This window comes from Poecilia mexicana, unplaced genomic scaffold (genome assembly GCF_051168715.1).
Source record: "Poecilia mexicana isolate PSO_F unplaced genomic scaffold, ASM5116871v1 scaffold_6, whole genome shotgun sequence".
Taxonomy (NCBI): domain Eukaryota; kingdom Metazoa; phylum Chordata; class Actinopteri; order Cyprinodontiformes; family Poeciliidae; genus Poecilia; species Poecilia mexicana.
The window spans coordinates 21,063,651-21,084,304 of record NW_028263375.1 but is presented as its reverse complement, the minus strand read 5'-3'; the positions used below and the strand labels follow the sequence as shown (position 1 = coordinate 21,084,304).

Below are 20,654 nucleotides of genomic sequence, written 5' to 3'. Positions count from 1 at the left end.
CTGTCAAGCAGCTAGAGTTTCTTTGTAACATTTTAAGGACGGCTTTATGAACTTTAACAGGGTTTCTAAAAATTGTGGATTTCAGCTGGTTTTTCTAGTTTGGTATTTTATTAGACTCAACCAAAGGAAAATGGTCTATACGTTTCGTTGATGAGCTTTTCGTTTGCAAATTAGCATTGGTTTCATCTGAACAAAGAAACCCCTGATTGCTATAAGTTGCAAGCGCTGAATTTTTTTTTTTTATCTCAGACCTTTATTTATATTTCAAAGTTACAAAGTGAGAATCTTGTGAAAACTGTTAAGAAAAAGCTGCCAAATGCAACACAAATCTCAAATAAAACAAGATCTGGATGTTTCATATGAAAGTCTTTAGTGGTTCTATACGTTTTATCTTTTGAAACGCAAATTTACAGTAACATTTTTTTTGTGTTTGTTTTCTTACTCAAAATCCATCCAGCCATTGGCAATCCCAACACTTGGCTTGGAGTTTGGACATCACTCGCTTGCTGTTTCTCTCCCCTTCAACTTTAGCAGCCACAAATATAAAGAAAACCCACCTTGTCTAGATCCACGGAGCTGCAGAGCTTGTAAGGGGAATTCTCATCCTCATCTTCCATCTTACTCGTTTTTTCTGCAGACTTTTCTTCTGCTTGTTCGCTGGCTTTTCTTCTTACTCTCAGAGTCTAGAAGGAAAACAGGAAATGGAAGGAAACACATTTAATAGGTGATCAGATATACAAGAAGTCAGACAGGTGGACGGGTAGTTTTTATACAAGAGTATAAAAAAAAATTAAATAGGGCATTTTTCTGCAAACAAAATGGCTGCAGAAGTAGTAAGGAAACAGAGAATAACTGAAAATGACTCCTAATGATTGGGTCAGGATGAACAATGTTTGCAATGAGGCAGTCTATTTGCTTATTCCACTCTGGCCTTTGCTCCTCTCTCCTAAATGTAAAAGTCATTTGTTATCGCTGCTGCTTATGACCTGCAACAATTTACAACCGGTGACCATTGAGCCGCTACGACAGCCATTCCGGTTGCCAGGATCTTCAAACAGCACGACGCTTGAACATTTTCTCCTTTACGTTTAGAAACCCGAGGCATTTGCTGGCCTTTAGAAACCCAAGTTGGTGCTCTTAGAGCTGAGGCGGTAAATTCCTCCTGCAAGTTTTAAACGTTTCTGTCCCACTACACGTCTGTTTTAAATCAGATGGGACATTAATGCACAACTTCAGAAATGAAGACATGCAAAGAAACGACCTTTAATGATCAGGTGAGTTGAAGGAGACGGGAAACAATCATTTCAGTTGCCAGAGCAGAAGTAATAGTCGTCCGTCTTCCAAGAATTTCTGAGCTCGACATATAGTCTCCTCCCAGTGTGCCTTTAAAACCTAAAAAGTAAGACATGCAGGAAGCTTCCTGATCAGATTTTCAAACCACCTCAGCTGACTCCTTTTGATGCAGAAGAGCAGCAGCTCTATTCTAAGCTCTTCGCCTTATCGTTACAGATGAGCCCTGCCCACCTCAGCAGAAAATTATCCATCATGACTTCCATCTCATGATCATAAGTAAGGGCTGGAATGTCAATGGACCAGTAGGTTGAGAGTTTTGACATCTTCACCGCAACATACCACAGCAACTCGCCTGTCCATCTCTGGCTCTATCCTATAATCAGCTTGATAAGAAACCATAGTCTGACCCACAACCTGGAGGGTCAGTCTAGGCTCCCAGTTGAGCACTATGGCGTCAAATTTAGACCAGATACAAAAATCCCCGAAAAACTTGATATTTCATCCTGGCACTCGTACGCATAGAAACAGTTTTACCCCATAAAATGAACCAACTTTAATTGGTTTTAATGTGACTTATTAAACAGAAACTGCTTATTCTAAAAGAAAGACAGGTGCAAATTGTTTTGCAAGTTTAATATTTTTTATACAACAGGTTATAAAAAAAGAAAGTGCAAACCAGATCCCTATCTAAATATTAGGCACTTTGTATTCAAAATGCATATTTTCCTAAATATCCAACAAAGAAACCACAATATTCAGGTAAGATGTAGAAGATGCATCCCTGCTTTCTCTAATCCAAACTAGCAACTCAATCTCTTGTATTACTTAGAAAAGTTATCAATTACACATTTACTCAAAATTTCAGCCGCTATACTTTAAATAGTCTCTTCGATATTTGTGGAAAACTAAACGGCATCAATGCACAGCTTGTGTTCTGAGATCAAAAAAGGCAAATTTATGTTGTTTTGGTTGGATGACATTTGTGGATTTAATATTGATGTTTTATGCTGAAATGAATGAAACATTAGGACAAACACTACAGAGATGTGATGACGTTGGCGCCGTTTAAACTGTTCCATCAGTAACAATGTTCTTAAATCACATTCCTGATCACACGAGTCTAATCTCTCCTCAAAAAATGATAACATCTACACTAAAGTAGCCTGACGTCTTTACTCAGTTTCTCCAATGGAAAAAAATATATATCTATATGACTTATTGCTGAAACGACTGAATGGATGGATGCAACTTAGGCGAGTGAAGAAAGTCTGGAAATATAAATATTTTCGATATTCTCCGTTTTCCTTAACCAAACCGTATTCAAAGAGGAGACCGTGTTGGAACCCTGATACTACCAACACTAAAAGATAAACTCACTGGAACATCTGATGGGCTTTAGGAGATGCTGCTGCACATCCTTCAGGTCTAGTCTGGTTAAATATTCATCACCAGGCTGCTGAGAGACACATGCTCAGGGCTGGCTGTAGTTTATTACAGACTTTGCTTCTGCAATTTAACACCTACTGTTGCAACGTTACACCTTCTCATCAACTTGTTGTGTCGGAAACAAATAAAAAGGCACGCATTTGTTTACTAAAGTCTTCGGTGAATTTGAATTGTTTGTTTTCAGCAACAGTTCTGCTTGAAATAGTTCAAATTCATCAAGAATATGACAAATTTATGCAAAGCAAATCAATGCAGTCGGGTTATATTTGCTCCCGACTCGTCCTGACCTCATGCAAACCCAAACCGCACACGTCACAGAGATCAGACAAAAACATTAACACACCTCTGATACACAATAACTTCCTTGTCACATTCACCTTAACCTAAAGCATTAATAGGATGACATTTCTGGTGCAACCAAACTTTCTGGACATGAAATAGTTAAGTTCCTGTTGTGTTTTATCTTGCATCTCTATGAAGGGCAAAGTTCCTAAACCAGTTTGGGAGAAAATATGAATCCAGAGTTCAGTCGAGATTTGTGTTGTAGAAGAAAATTAGAACAATGAAATTTAGATCCTCCATTAAAAAATAAATAAATAAAAAAAGCAAAGGCACAGCTTTCTGTTGGCGAGCGCAATAAACGCCACACCCTTTGTAACCACAGCAAATTACCTAGGTGTTGTTTAATAAGCTGCGCCTCTTCCCACTTTATACATACGAGCTCACAAACGTGACCTGAGGAGTTGTGCCATCAGGCTCTGAAGCTTTGAGGTGATCTCAGTATTAGAGATGTAAATGTCCCAAAAGGCGAGGAGGGTTTTGTTTTTCCAATAGTCGAAACAAGTGTGTTTATTTTGATTCTGTTTAGAACCAGCTTTGAAACCCCACCAGGGTGAGCTTAAAGCAGATCATCCAGGTTAATGGAATCTGACCGGAAATAAGGGTTTTTAATAAGCCACAGATTTAAAGGAGCATCAAATTCAATGGAGACCAGTAGAGATGGAACATGAGCCAATCTGGACTAATATAGAAGCATTTATTGCTGGGTGGCTCTATTTCAGTGATAAAGCTGATCCATGACGTTTTGTCGTTACAAAATATCGGAGATTTTAAAACGGCACACACTGATGATGCTCAGCCGATTTCATACTCTTGTTATTCATTAAGCGAAGATAAAGTCAAAATGGAAAGACACAAGCTGCTCCGTCCAATGTGGAAAATTATCCCACACACTGATCATCTAATCACTGATCCTCATCAGGAACCAGCTCTATAGCACCAGGTGTTCTCAGTTTGCTGAAACCTACAGGTGTGTTTCCACAATGCCAAGAGGGAAAGTCAATAGCAATGTGCTTAGAGACGCTGCTGTTGCTGCTCATTTTACTAAATAAAAACTATTTACAAGTGCAAAACTCTTGCGGCAGGACTTGGACGTTTCTGAAAATTCACCCTGAGGTAAGACTGAGCAGTGAGATGAGAGCAATATGGAGAAACTCGACATCTCAAATTCTAAGTTAGCCAACATAAATGTTGAAATTTATGACAGGACAATAGCCTATTCGATTAAACGCAAAGGTTTCTTGGTGTCCCATAATTAAAACACACTCAAACGTCTCCAGGAGAAAATCTTTGCACCAAAGAGAATATAGCAGGATGCCGTGTGTTTGCATAGTTGCCTCTGAGGGAATGAAAACTTGTGGAACAATGCCCGATGGGCAGATGAGATCAGAGTAGAAATCCTAGGCTTCAAGCACAGTTCAGCAGCTCATACCAATTGACAATTGTTTTGTTGTTACAAAAGAAATACAGGAGAGATGCTCTGGACTCGTTTTATAACCACGACTTGAACAAGTTAGGAGAAAATCACCACCAGCCCCTCACTCCAGTTATGCTGCACAGTGGTGGAGGGCTATAAACTACTCGCGTGCCAAAGCATGTGTCGCTTCGTAAAACTGGAGTCAAGCTGAACACCACAACTTCTGCTACTTGAACCAATGATAATATCAGTGAACCAAGAAATAAAGGAACTAGTCTTTCGTTCAAAATTCAAAAAGTGACTGTTCTCCGCCGACTTCAGCAGGCCAGTAATATTTCAGTATACACTTAAGTGTTATAACTATGTTGAACTTGTAGTTTGTGCTACATCATCATGTCCACTGTGAATAAACCGAATATTCGTCTCGCGTCACTGATCCTTTAGAGCAGGTTACGCAAAATACCAGACCATGCTATGAGAAATACCAACAAATTTAAGATTTTTACGTATTTTTTTTCCATGTAAATGTACACAGAACATGCAGTACACACGTGTACCATCATGTGGGTGTATGATGAGTCATACACACTTTGATTGGTTTTAGTTTATGTTTACCTTTAGGTGCTTCATGGATAATCTTGAATTGCAGAGACAGTTCAGCTCTTCAAATACATTTGAGGGAACTGAAATTAATCACTCATTAGTTGTTGCATTGCAACTTCATTTAATAATGAAAAATAAATAGTTGAAGCATAATCTATCATTATCTGCCAAAAGTTAATAAAATAAATAAATAAATAAAAAAATAGATAACATCAAAGTTGCCTGTGAAACACTTTGTTTTGGTTGTCATTTTGTTTCTCAATAAATGATCATTTCAATGAACTAACAAGTCAAAAGTCCCGACGTTTGGTCGTGCACAGTGATTCAGCATGACTTGACTAAAAGGGAAAGGGTGTTTTTGAGGGGTTTTTTTTGTTTTTTTTTTAGCAAAGGAACAAAGCAAGAGAGCAAAACTATGATGAGAACAGAATCATGTGCAGCTGAATCTGACACTGCAAACATTAAAGAACTATACTTGAGACAACATTTTACTGGAATTACATCAACTGTGATGCAAATAAAATCAGGAGGAAAACTTCACACAGACAAGTTTTTCCCCTGATTGTAATTCCTTTCTAATAAGGAATTACAACTTTAAAAAAAAATGTAAATCACCCAAAAGATGCATGCATTAATGAGTGCAGTGAGTCCTTTCTAGTTGATTATAGCACTTTTCGCCAATAGGGCTTAAGATCAGTGATTTACAAAGATGGAGTCAGGACCCATAATGTGGGTTTCTTGAGGTAATCTGCTGAAAAAGTTTAACTTTGGGTGATGATCACTGCTGTTGTAGGTCCTTAGCATTAAAAATGGCACAAACATAAATCTCTATTATGTTTGTGCCATTTTTAATGCTAAGAACATACAACAGCAGTGATCATCACCCAAAACAGTAAACTTTATTAGGCTAACGAGGGTAAGAACTAAAATAGGCTAATCAGCCAAACAGAGCTCATCACCAACGTCAGGCTAACCTCATTAGTCGCCCGTGGATAAAAAGTTTAGCATCGCATATTAACACAGCATTTACATTTTTAAGTTTGCACCCAGTGGTACAAACTACATAATGTAACCAACTCAATAGTCTATGCCGGAGCACAACCGTAAATGGCAGCTGAATTTGCCAAAAGCAAGCTTTGGTGTTTGGTCTGATTTGTTGCTTCCAATAAAGACTTATTCAAAAAAAAAAAAAAAAGAGTTCTCAATCATTAAAACATGCAGTAGGTCTGGACAATATTAGTAAATTTTGCATTTTGGGCAAAATCACTTGTTGCTCTAAGAATCTCTCCCACTGGCTAAATATTATCTTGGGTGAAGTATAATTTCACAGCACCTGGCATACATTAGCTAACGATTATTGCACTCCAAACATTCGTTTGTGATACAATATTACACACAGAAATATTGTGAAGACAATATATTGCGTACAGACCTAAACTTTAAAAGTAAGATCAAAACAGACCATGGTTTCATTGGTTTATACTGCAATAAAAGAAACATGATTATGTTAAGAGTAATTTATTGAGATATACATTCTATTTGGGTTAAAAGAAAGATTTGCTTTCTAACTACAAGTTGCTTTAAGCTCTACATAACCACAGGCTATATTAACTCAGTTGAGGTGAAGTTATGGATCCCTTAGTTTGTCTTGATTCATTTAAATTATTTAAATTATGCTGTTTTTATTGAATTTTTTTTTACCCAGACAAGAAACAATTGAGCTATTTTTCAGAATAAAGTCAATTTCTGCAAGTTATAATGGAGGTCTAATCCCCGACTCAAATCCCTTTAAAGTTTACACTTTATGATGAGAAACAAAATTGTTAAGCCATAAATGCATCCATCTTTGCAGGCATCACATGCCAGCCGGCATACTGCAACAGAGCCTAGCTGGTTTTGCATTTTATGTCATGAGATGGTTTTCTTTTTCAGTGAATGGGAGAAGGGTTAGAAGTAATAATGCATTCATATCTGCTCATTAGGCAAATTTACAAACTGTGCCACCAGGTGTCTTTTTTCCCCTCCTTTGTACACATGCACTGGACAGGATGTCAACCACCAGGAAGTGATTCAGGAAAGTATTGGCAAGCCTTTTTATTTTTAGCTATATGACTTCATCTTTGAACAACAAAGAACTGTGCTGTTGGGTTGCAGTAATTGGTGAGTTAAAAAAAAAAAAAAGTATAAACGATACAATTTCGTTCATTTTTACGCAATAAATATATACATTAGGTGTGAAAACGCTTTGTGCCTTCGAGGTTTTATTGGTTGATGCAAACCCTGTACATGAGTGGCAGCACAAATTATTTCTCACTTTGTGAATGACGTTTGAAATTAACCAGGACTCAATGTGATCAGAGAAAACAGTTTAATTTCCTAGCAGAGTCTGACCTGAGCATCTGGTGAAAACTGTAATCTGCCTAAAAATACTCATTCACACTGCAGTGCCATTTGTAAGGAATCAAATTTCGCTCAATGAGCAAATGGTGCCCCAAAAAAATAAGGACAGAATTTTCACATTTTGAGAGAGAAGTTGTCATAGTAACAAGCTTGACCCCCTTCGAATAAACTTGGATCTTCAGTCAGTAAAATTAAATAAAAGTTTGTTGTCGTAAAGAATGTCTAGCTGTAAGACAGAATGAAATTAAATTATTTCAGTGATTCTTGAGAATAGGGACAAAACAGGTCCTATGGATAAAGCATGAAATTTGAATAAAATATACACAAAATATATTTTTTTCAAATATCTAACTAAACTAACCTGGGTCATGTGAGCACAACAATGTATATTTTTCTTTTTTTTGCTGAATATTTTTTTATTTTAAACATTGTAGTCGGTGGATGATGCCTGTAAAAGCCCTTGTCCAGGAGCAGAACTCAACACATTCTTATAGTTTAAAACAATTAAAGAAATACTGAAATTATATATTATGACAATTAAGTATAAGTAGTCATATAAATAATTATAAAAGTATCGATAAATTGAATTAAAAATAATTTTTAGATATTTTCCAACTCCGTTAAAATTTGTCCTTAGTTTTTGTCAACACCGTCAGAAATGAAAAGAATGTAAAAAAATCAGGCATTATTGGGGGGCACCAGAACTTCTGAGGACCCCATGACGTTGTCTTTTCTCTTCCTTTGCTAGGAGGGCTAGTTAGCTCCGGTTAGCTTAAGTTATTCTTTAGTTTTTTCTTCTGTTTTATTCCTAAGTTGTTTGTCACAACCATGATGTGTCAACTCCATAACTGACAATTTACAAAACTTTGATGAAATTTTGCGAAATAAAAGCTTAATTTTGGTAAACTGTAAAGATTTAATGGACCTGACGAGCTACAATATGGCCTCCTTCAGAATAACATCATATAAATTGAGGTAGTTTGGCATTTCGTCAACTCCGTCAGATGTCAACTCCGTCAGAGTTTTTCTGACTCTTTCAGTGAAATTGTTGTCAAATCTCACTTAATTGTGCAACTAATTCATTTTAATGTATTTTACATGAATTGCATTACTTCACATGTACCAAGTTTTTCATTTTATTCACTAGTTTGTCACCACCTTCAGTTCTGTGTCAACTCCGTCATGCACTGTCAACTCCATCAGATGGACTTTTTCTTGTTTTTTGTTTTAAATAATATTTATTTTATTTCTTGAGAAGCATTTGTCTGTAAATTGAGTAAAAATATCACTAATGGGGTATTTTAAAAATCATTTTATATTTATTTTTGTCAGATGTTGATGACAAAGTTTTGGGTCAGGTCGATTAAAAATGTAATTTTTTAAAAAAAATTCGCAACTGGGAGCCTGTACCTTAGCATCTTCATATTTTCTAAACATTATTTGTCATATTTGCATACATAAGGTTGAGAAATAATAAAAAAAAAATATGGGAAAATTAAAACCCATTTTGTCCCTATTCTCAAGAATCACTGATTTACATTCCGCTCCATTTCTAGTTGTAACACAATAAAATCAAATTTAGTTTTTAATAACATGGTTTGGTAAAAATGTTTGCTCTCGGGAAGCCAAGCTGCTCTTATTGAATCACTGGCACACAGGCTTTACTTCATGTTTGGTTTTCCACTGGCTTACTTTGCATTTAGTAACATCTCATAATGATTTAACTTAATTTTGCATTATTATATGTTCCCATCATTTTATTTAGTATCTTAACCCATTTCTCTACAAATCCATGAAACGAGTTGTGACAAAGCTGAGGTTTTTACAAAATATGAACTAGGGCTGAAACGATTCCTCGAATGATTCGAGTACCTCGATTACTAAAATTCCTCGAGGAAAATTTACCTGCCTCGAAGCTTCGTTAATTTATGTTTTATTAGTTAGCGCACCGTGTTCCGGCCGGGACTTAATTTGCGTTGCGCGGAGCTCTCACTTCCGCCTCTGAGTTGTTGACAAAAGCTAAGTCTCAGCGGCATAAAGTCCAATCTTCAAGATTGGCCCGTGGGGATTTTATTGATTGATGATAATGCCCGACTTTTTATCGTTTTTTGGGGAACCAATAAGCATCCTTAAAATGACTGGGGGAATGCCTGGAGTACGGCAGCATTTCTCCTCCGGGGCTGCTGGTTGAAAGCGAACGGCGGGAAGAGCGCTGAGGTGAGCGGATAGCCTGAACAGGGCGGGCGGCTGAGTAGCTGATGCTTACCGTGTAAATGTAGCTTTACCGACGAACCGCACAATAAATTTCATATCCCGGTCTGAAGAAACGGGTGGCGGAGCGCATCGTACATGGCTGGTAGATGAGTTTCTGAGTGTGACCAGTGAAGGTGTCGTAAATATCCCGTATTGCTTCCCCCCGTGTTCGTCCCCCGGTCTAACGGTTCGTCAGTCCGCTGGTCTATTTCCTCCCCCCCATCTTACGTTCGTTCATTCGCCCTCTCCTCCCACTCCAGGCGGCATTTCCCGTATTTTCAAACCCAAAGCGTGACAGGTTAGGTGGCAAGGTGAGTTTAATTAATCTATTAAACTCACTGAAGATGAATACATAAACTAAAAGCTGGATTGTAGACATTTTTTATAAGCATATTTGTGACCCTGCCTCTTTGTTATTAAATTCAATATAATTTCAGATTTTTCTATAACTTTTCTTCTGGTTAACTTAGAAAGTGAGCTATTATTGTTACAGGTTAGTTTTCTAAACTACAAAAAAGCAACTGTTAGGGATGCTCAAATATGAAAAATTGGACTGATATTGATATCTGATAGTAACACCGGTATTATGCCAGATTTACCAATATTTCATTTTAGAATTTTTTTTATCCGATTACTCGATTAATCGTAAGAATAATCGATAGATTACTCGATTACTAAAATATTCGTTTACAACAGCCCTAATATGAACACATGAACCCTTTACAGACTTTACAGGACTGGAGAAAGCTAGTACTATTGACAACGAAGACCAGAGTCCACAGCTCATTGGAGGGCTCCAAGTTCAGAGAATCCAGGAGAAATTTTCATAAAGGAGTCAAGCTAAGAGCTAGTCACATCAGGACCAACGGAGGAGAGTGTCCACCATCTTACGTTCAACTATTTCCTCTTAAAGTCTGTATTATGCAAGCTACGACAACTTGCATTCTTCTGGGCAGATGAGATAATGAGTGTTAGCAAGATTATCAGCTCCAAAAATTGCTGATTTCTTTTAGTTAGTAATACCGAACCACCCCAGAGGACTGATCAGTCCACACAAAGTCCATGTGCAACACAAACGTTGTTCAGCTGATGAAAAACAGGCTCGAGTCAGCCATGAGAAATGTTTCCGAGTCTTCAATCCGAGATTAATCTATTGCAGATACTGTCTGCGCAAACATGCTCCTCACAACCCTGCCTTTAAGATAAAAAGCAAGTAATCGGACAGAAATCAGCACCAATCAGTTTTAATTATAAACTCTTATCATAAACATTTATAACCCAAGAGGAACAGAGGTCATAAGATGACTAAGACTTCCTCTTTATAGACACTGAAGAGTTGCTGAGTACCGACAAAAAACAAGATCAATTTAAATACATTTAAATCCATGTTAGTTTTCCAAAGAGCGCCGTGGTCGTATTCCATTAAAACGCAAGAAATCCTTAAAAACGGGTCAAACTAGGACCGAGTCTCGGGTTTCAGACACAAGCAGGCGAGCAAACAAAGCAGGTCAGTATTGGTGTCGTAACATGAAAGTTTTCTTTGGAAATTTAGAGTTTGAATCTCATATTTTATTACAAGATGTATCCCAGCATGTTTGGTTACACTAAATGAATGAAAAACATTCACATTTTTTTACTCTTCTCTCTTTCAGTCCATGCAACTTTTCTCTTCTAGTTTATATTCAGTACACTTTAAATCCGACACCTAACATGACATTCATTACTGTGTTGCTATGAAACTAGAAAGATTTTGAATCTACATACTTTTTGTTTAAAAAAAAAAGTATTATTTGTTAGCAGTAAACAGGAGGGAGTTTGTATTGGACCCAGGAGTGCCTGAGTAAACTTCTCAGGAAAGAGGCCAGACAATGAGCGGTATGCCAACAATGTTGACATTACTCTCATTTTATATTGGTCTACTTATTGTCAGGCTGAGAAATACACCTATTAATGGGATTATAATGGAAGGGGACAATGTTGAGACTTTTAAAACACTATTAATCCAACAAAACTCTTTGGACTCTCACCCCAATTTGAAGTGTGGTTTGAGACAATAATTTACAGTTAAAGGGAACCTTTTCAAGGGGAGCAGAAGCAGTGAATCTTAATAAAAAGCATCCATGAGCTCAATTTACAGAGAGAGAGCAAGTTTGAAGAGTCAAATGTAAGGCGTGCTCTGTCCCAGGAGGAAGAGGAGGCAATAGCTTGAAAGAATGAGGAAAACAAAGGGGACAGTTTTTAGTGGGGCGGCGATGCGGCCTGGTACCATCACAACACAGAAACTACAGTCCGCTTCCACTGGGAGAGGAGGAAGGGGAGAGGTGAGGAAGATGGATCGAATGGATGTTGTCGTTAGTGACGACAACCTGGTAGAACACCAGTTTAATTAAACAATCAATTAAAACCAAAAAGATGAAAAGGGTTTAATGCTTTAAATATTGTTCTGTGTGTTTTTTTTTTTTTTTGCAGCCTAGATGACTCTTCAATCTGCTCTTGGAGTTTTTGTAGGCCAAACACCCCTGTTCCATTGTTTCCTCAAAGCATTGTGTCTTTTAAGACAAAGTGACTTTTTTCCCCCTCATCCGTCCCTAAAATACTTTAGGTTTATCTGAAACATTCAAGTAGGGGGAAAACCCCACAGCAGAAATCTGACCAATACTTTTTAACAACACCAAATTTACAAGAAGAGGAAGTGAAAGAGTGGAATTAAGCAGGTAATAAAATAACTGAACAGTGTTGGTGACGAGTTGGCTCAAAGGTTTACCATTTGATAAACTGCGGTTTTTCAAATGAACTGGGCTTTTGAACTGGGTTTAAATCTAGTTCAGAATTATTAAAAGAAAAAATATTCTTGGAATGACCCACTCCACCTTTATGACGCTTTAAAGTTTTAGCCGACATTTGTTTGCACACAAGCAAAATGAAAAAGGCGCTATAAAAAAATAAAACACACACACACACACTAGATCAAATAGGGGAAATGAACAGAATGTATTCAAAAAGTTTACGGATCATCTTTTGCATCTCTACCAATCTCCCGAAGGATCAAGTAGATCTATGTCGGCGTTTATTCATCAAACCACAGAATGAAAAAAAAAATCAAATAAAATACTGCACACCGATTATAAAAAAAATAAACCTAAACTACTGTTCATAAAGTGGAAGAGATTATTTAACCAACACCTCACATACTGGTACGTGAGGTTCAGTTAAGTTCTCCAGGTTGTAGATTACCATTCAGTTTCCAAACCTGTTGTACTGTAAGATTAATGTTAAATACAGAAAGGTGCTATGTAGGTGGTCATAATGTTATGCTGATTAATGAACTGCTCTTCTGAAGTTGGATTTGCTTAAGACCAGGATCCTGTTAGGAGCAGATGAGTTTTACTGTGGTTTCTGAGTTTAGATTTTTGACTTGGTGTGGGAGCCATACACAGATTTCAAGAATATTTAATGTCACTCCTAAAACGTTTTTGCTCCCATTTCCTCATTACATTTTATTGCTAAGCTTTTTATTGCCACAGATGGGGAGCCTGTTGGACTAAAGGACTCTGTACAGGCGAAGGTTGGCGTCGTTTCTTCTGGGAACGAGATATTCAAGCAGACCTGGCTTTGGTTGGTTTGTCAGGCTAATCCTGTTCAAATAGTATAAACAGTTATGAAACTACTGAACGTTTCCTCACTGTAAAACCTGATTTATTTGTTTATTCCTTTTTTACAAATCAGAAAAATATTCTCACGCCAATGTCATTGCCTTCTTTGTGACAGAATTGCTCTTCAGGTTAATATCCACAAGCAGTTTGACTCTTTCCAAACATCTGAGAATGATAAATGTCAGTAAAAAACAGTATGTTTATGAATGCTCATTTTTAAAAAGACGAGACTCAACAGGTTAAAATAAAAAAAGAGCTTTCATAACATCTCTGGTGTTACAAAGCAGGTAGGAAGGGTGGCTCAAATCAACCCCAGTCTGGCTGGGGGAGTTTATTACTTCAATAAAGATAGATTGGTGTTGTAAGAATGACATTAGCAACTCTCACACCTTTGAAACTATGCATTTTGTTCCCACAGTCAGGGTTGTGCAAGCTCACACTTTAGAAGAACTTGTTCGAAGCACGGATGCACCAATCGACCAATTTTCCCTTCATGAGCTCTGATCAGTTATTGTCGAGTCAAATCCTTCAGAAATCAGATTTTTTTTCCCCCACCCACCTATTAATTAAATGCATCAAAGCCAAAAGCTTCCACCATTTTCATTGTCATGAATGTACTATGATGCTGCTTTCTGAGTGGGGAACAATAATAAAAAAAATGTTATTGTCGTTTTTGGCTTCAAAAATATCCTTATAATTTGGCTGGTCAGACCTGAGAAGAAAACCAGAAAATGGTATTTCAGTGCAGCATTAGTTCAAAATTCATTGCACACAGAATAAATAAAGCTAAGCTGCTCTCAATTACATATTTTGATTTGAGATGCTTTTTCTATCAGATACAGATTTTTATTTTAAGAAGGCCTGATTTTGGTCCTAGTTTTCACCTGAAGGATAGAACAGAAAAAAACTTTTGAAACATGAAACAGATAAAAAGTCACATTTTCAATGTTTGAATTGGCGATCAAATGAAAACGGTTAAATTTAAATCCCTTTTTGTGCTTATCTGATTTTCTAACAAAATCTATTGAAACAAAGAAACAAATTCTTAGCGATTAATTTCATTCCAAGGAATGTTTAACTTAATTCAGCTCAATTACATTAAAAAATATTAAGGGTAAAATATGACAAACAGGGATATGATGGAAAAATATTTATAACAGCCTACCGTTTTCTGATGACGTTACGTTGTTACATAATGTTGACATAAGACATTATAAGACATAAGACATTGACATAAGACCATTGACATGGTCTTATGGTCTTAGACACCATTGACATAAGACATAACGTTGTTACGTTATGTCTTAATGTTTAATGCAGACCAATTTATCTCTTCTCCTTGCAGCTGCAGAAAACCATCTTTGGCAAATAACCTCAGAAAAACTTTTTCCACACGAGGTCCATAAGCATTAGAGATAAAAACGTACCATAAACCATAACTTCATAACGTCATTTTGCGACCTTTGAACCTTAAACTCACTGAGACGACCATGAACTTCCTCTGCAGTACCGGCCATTTGTCCGGCAGCTCAAGCTCGCCTCAAACTGGGCCAACAGCAGAGAAATTACAACAGAATGACAAAAACAAAAGAATCAAGGTATTGAAATTCTCCTGCCAAAGTCCATATGTCAACTTGATGAGATGCTGTTGTGTGCAGAGACAAAAGTCAATAAACCTAGATGAACTCAATCAATGCTGGAAAGAAAAAAAGAAACCATGATGTCAAAGTATGATTTATTGCTGCTCAAAGTGGTTCTTTGAGATCTTGAACAACAGGTTGTACATAGTTTATCCACCTTGACCCCATATCTACATTTCTGCAATTATGATCAAACTCATGTGCTGTCTGAATACGAGAGTCATTTGTCTTAAAATAGTGACTCACTCTGAGTTAAATATATATACTTGCATGACAGTGAACTAAAACAAGTTAATCATTGATCACAATGACATTTTATTAAACTAGAAGTTCATAAACATGACAGCTCTACACTAAATGGTTTCTTTATTCCTATTTATTGCAGCAAATTAAGGTTTTTTTTAGACCGTTTTTTTAGTCATAATAACTAAAACTAGATTGTGGTTAAATTGAAGGGTGATAGGATGAGACTAGAGAACCTGGATAAAAGTAATACAGGTTTGCACAAACATCCCAACAACTGCACAAGCACATTTGCACGTTCTTACTTGGGTGTGACAGCAGAACGTATCCTACGTGAGGTCATTGTGAACAGGACAAAGGTTCCCACTTTGAAGAGTTTAACGCTGAAACGGCTGTAATTTTGGATGATTGGCTCTGACTAACACAGAACAAATCACCAAACTGATTTATTTACAAATGAAGAGGAAAAACACCTTCACCAACACGCTTTAAGAAACTTAAGCTTGAAAATCGGCCTACGATAATTTATCATCAGTTTTAGACTTGATCAAGAACTTCTTCCTGCCGAGTTTCATGATATAAGCAACTATATAGTGAACTACTAGCATATTACTAAACAAATTAAGAAACAAAAACAGCCACACACTATGTTCTCAGTCATTTCCTTTTGCAACAAATGAAATTTAACAACAATGACATCAGCATCAGGTGAAAGAACTGGCCACATGTCAAGGTTGGGCGCTCACACAGCAGATGACTGACTAACTTCTCTACTGCTTGGTTCCAGTCACACACATCGCGTACCTCACATCTACACACGTTGATCTTTTTGCACCACAACACTTACTCTGTATTGCTTTAACGCCTCACCATTAATGTTCCTCTACCATAATTCATCGTGTCAAAAATAATAACATGTTGGGCAAAAACCACTCAATGTTTCGTTAAGGGAGTCAACACATTTTAGAATTAGAGGTTGATAATCAAAGATTTTCCAGTTTTTTTTTTCTTTAAACTCCATAAATTTAGGTGCCTTTCTCAATCTGGATCCTCAGAGCACTCTGTTCTGTATGCGTTAGATGTTCCACAGTTCAGACACACCTAATTCAAAGGAAAGAATTACCTCAGCAGCTTGTTATCAGGTTCTGCGTAGCTCTGTTTGCATTCTGGTTCAGGGGTTTTTTGGAAAACCCTTTCCAGGCAAACCCTACTGAAAACCAGGATCCAGAACAGGTCAGTCAACTAAAGCTAGAGTTGCTGGAGACCTTACCATGCTTAAACTTTTTTTGTTCTCCACATCGCCGCTTTCCCGTCTGAGGGAAAATAACATGACTACCATGTTTGTGTTTTGACTGAATCAACTAACTGATGGAGGTTGTACAAGCTGGAGGACATGTGTCCTGCATCTGTTGTGGCTTAAATGGAGTATGTGGATTATTATAGCAGGTTTATATTGTATAGGTAGAGCTCCAGAATCTAATAAAATGGAGTCATTATCGAATTGGTGGTCGTTAATTACTGGTTTAAGTGACTTCAGCAGTGACAGGCTATTAGATTTTATGCAGTCATGCATCTTTTAGATAATTAAATAAATGGACATTTTCTTGAAACTAAAAAGCTTTCTATATCTAATTTTTGCATCCAAACATCCACACTTTTAAGACTGCAAAGGAACCCTAAAGACTCCAAATAAAGACTGCTTTACTTTACAGTATTTGTCTTTATTCTGAGTTGCATGTTTGTTTATGTTTGACATTTTATTTTTCCTGCCAATTCATGTTTTCTGACGCATACTTTTAAACTGAAATAGTGTATAGCAAATATATGTATCCACACAGTGATACGGTTTACAGCTGGATAAGGCAGAGATCTGTTTATAAATAATAATGACAAACATTCATTGTTGTCCATCTTTAAAAAAAAAAAAAAAAAAAACGACAAAAAAAATCTTGAGTCAACCTCTCCAACAGCACATAATTTATGAATGACAAATGTAAACAAGGCTTAAGTTGTGCAACGCTAACATGCCAAACTCAAAAACTAGACCCGTGCGTTTGGTTTCAGTTGACTGTATGGATGTCTGAGTTACTCAACAAGGGAGGGGAGATGCAACCGAAAACAAACGATGGAAGACGAAGAGAGCGAGGGTGACGACACAAGAATGAGCAAGTGTACGCCGATAAGAAACTTGCCTCCACGACTGAAAGAACCTGTCGAACCTGTGCGACGAGGACTCGGGACTTCACATATTTTTATGGCCCCTCTCTGTGTGTCTGATCTGAGCATGTACAACAATCAGAGGCGCTCTGTAGCAACATGTGAACAAGGTGTCACGTTACCACACACACACACACACAGAGCCCAAATGCAACAAAAACACACTGCGAATCCACTTGGTGTGTTTGCTTTGTGAGCGCTACATCGGCTAAAGAGAAGGAATTACTGCCAGACATCCACCTACTGTTCTCCTGGATGAAATCAAGGTTCATTGTACAGGCAAAATAAATCATTAATGAACTTTATAGAGGGATCCTGTTTTAGTGCTGCATGCGGAGGGCCAAGATAAATACAAACTGTAAGCTGCATCTCAAACTAGTGAGTTTTTATGCAATGTGGGAATACATATTTAGCAATCAAAAAAGGGAAGAAGAGCAGATGTCCGAGTTTCAGAAAGGTAAAAAGAAAAAGTTGAGCCGTTTTTCTACCATTGTAAATAAAAATTAAGGAAGAGGCTATTTGTTAATGAGTAACTTTCTGGGTAACTAAACATCCCATTATGAGGTCATATTCTTTTAATTATTAGACTTTTGACCTCATTATTCTCACATGATGTTGGAAAGTTCAACAAATGACATTGAACCCTCTTCCCCAATTTTCTAACATTTTAAAGTCAGTTTTAAAAATTAGGATGCAGAAAAATTAAAGTAAGATAGAACAATTCCTTATGACTTCAGTGATTTTGTCAAGGGGCCAATAAGATGCTTAGACAGTCTGTCACTCTCCATTTGGTTCTCCTGGGTTCTATTCCCGCTTTCTCTTCTCTCACCTTCCCATTTCTTGTTCTACAATGGCCACTAGATCCTAAAAAAATATATATAAAACTTTAACTTCTTGACTGTCATGAAGGAACTGGTGTCCTCGTGGATCCATCGTCAGACAAAAGCCTTTTGGTGTTGGGGGGCGGGGAACCTTCACACAGAATCAACCCCACCCTGCAACTTGGACATTCTTGCTGCGGGTCTACAGTACTAAGGACTGTGTAAAAAGTCTTTAATTAAAGATAACTTGCCATATATGCAGAATTTCAGCTGCATAATCTCAACCTTTATTCCTCTTTATTCCTTTATTACTCTTTTTAAAATACAGGCTTGTTGATTTTGGGGCTTTCCCTCATTTTTAACATGTTTTACAATTTAACTTCAAATATACAACAACCAAAAGGGAAATGATCTTTAACATTAAAATAAAAAAACTCCAAATGAGTAAAAATGCATAAAATCTCAAATTGTAGTAGTTTTTAAACATGTTACTAAATGACTAAATATTACCAACACGTTTCCACACCAGTTCTTTTCAATATGCATTAATGAATTATAGTAAAGTACAAGGTCACCTGATTAAATGGGTAATGATAAGTTGATACAAATGTCTCTTAGGATGGCTTTCACAGTCATCCATCAGCCAATGATTCATTTGAAACAAAATGATTTATCCTCCTTAGTTAAATTACTAGAGTACATCTGCAGCCCTTAACACGAACCATTATGGTTTACTATGATTGTAAAGCACAAGACTAATTAAGGTTGCAGTTAACCACATCTCAACTATAAAACTGTTAAACCTGTCAAGCTGAAGACGGTTTAGGGATGTAAAAACATCACAGTTTTCTTTGTCATTTCGACACATACAGTCTAATACATGTGTGTAACAGAATATAACTAACACAGAGAGATGATGACAACAGTCAGTACAGTCAAGTGTTATAAAAGACGATGCCCTTGTCTCTTCCAGAGACGAGTATAACTAAATAGTTTCTCATGCCTTTCGTGGGATCTCCCCGTTGGGGTGTGGCTGACTGTTTTTACTTTAGCATATGTGCCAAACTGTTTGTTTGCAGACACGTTTAGACTGATTGGCCAACAAAATGCACAAAAGCTTTTGTCATATTCAAAGAAACCCATTAAGTAAAAAAAAAACTACATTAAGAACTCAAGTTATGCCTTGTTTAAGATTTGCAGCTTGTTTTTGTTGTCCGTTTTAAAAATCTTATGGCTGTTTTTGTATTTTGATGGTAAATAAAAGGGAAAAAAATATGTAAGTAATTATAGGACCAGTTAAGTCCAACACCAAAAAAAAAAAAAAAAAAAAAAAAAAAAGGTTTCTCAATGAAAATCTAAAAAATTTGAAACAGAGATGATTTGTTGATTTTATATTGTCTGATTTAAAAAAAAAAAAGGAAGAAAGAAATCAATACATCAATACAATTAAATTTTAAACAAATATCCCATCTGGAATTATCTTGCAGTGAAATCAAGCAGTCACACTGGCCTCAGTCCATTTATTAACAAACTCCTCCACATGTACTCCCTCCCGCCTTCCTCCCTGCTGAACCTTGCCCTCTCGCTACTTTTCAGGTGTAATCGTGGCGATGAGCAGAGCCACCTGAGGTCTCCACCTGAGTGCTAATTGCAATGTCTCTACAGCAACAAGGGTAAACAATATCCCAAGTAATGCATCACCCCGGTGATGAGCAGCTCTCAGGAGTTGTAAAAGAGGCAGCCCGCCCGAATGGTTTGATGGGAAAGACTGATGACGCACGAGTTGGATCTGAGAACCTGGGACAATCTGTGCTTCGCTGTGGCCTCAATTAATAGTCATTGTTGGTTTAATTAATTACCAGGATGAATTATATTTATGTTGATAAAAATACATAATTTGTGCTTGAGGTCAATTATCTAGTTTTTAAAAATATTGGTGTAATTTTTTTTTAAAGCTATTAAACTTAGATAGTCAAATTGTTTGCTTTACAAAAACACTTTTAGCCAAGGTTAAATGATGTTTTTTTTTTTTAACCAAAGTGTCTGTTCCTTCCTCCTCGTCTTCCTCGCGCCCTCATGCAGAAGACAATCCCATCATTGAGAGGAGAACGATCCATGCCAATAAAAATCTGCATTCCTGCGCTCCACCAGCCTGACCCTCTCGCCCCACAGCATTCCATCCACAAACACTTGTTAAAAGCAAGCATCATGCTCAGCGCTGGACTGCACCAATTCAGCTTTACTGTACTCCTGCCGTTTGTTACTCTGAACATTCAGAAAGCCTTCAAAGTGCTCTATCCAACTTCTTTTCTACTCCATTTGAACAGAT

At 37.0% G+C, this 20,654-nt stretch overlaps 1 protein-coding gene across 2 annotated transcripts in view; it reads right to left on the bottom strand.

Moving 5' to 3' along the window:
- Positions 1 to 20,654, bottom strand: part of fa2h (fatty acid 2-hydroxylase) — a 38,602-nt gene that overhangs the window by 7,560 nt on the left and 10,388 nt on the right. For both annotated transcript variants that reach the window (XM_014973064.2, XM_014973065.2), the window contains exon 2: positions 558 to 683. In XM_014973064.2, the coding sequence (XP_014828550.2) occupies positions 558 to 683 (126 nt within the window). The remainder of the gene's footprint in view (positions 1 to 557; positions 684 to 20,654) is intronic.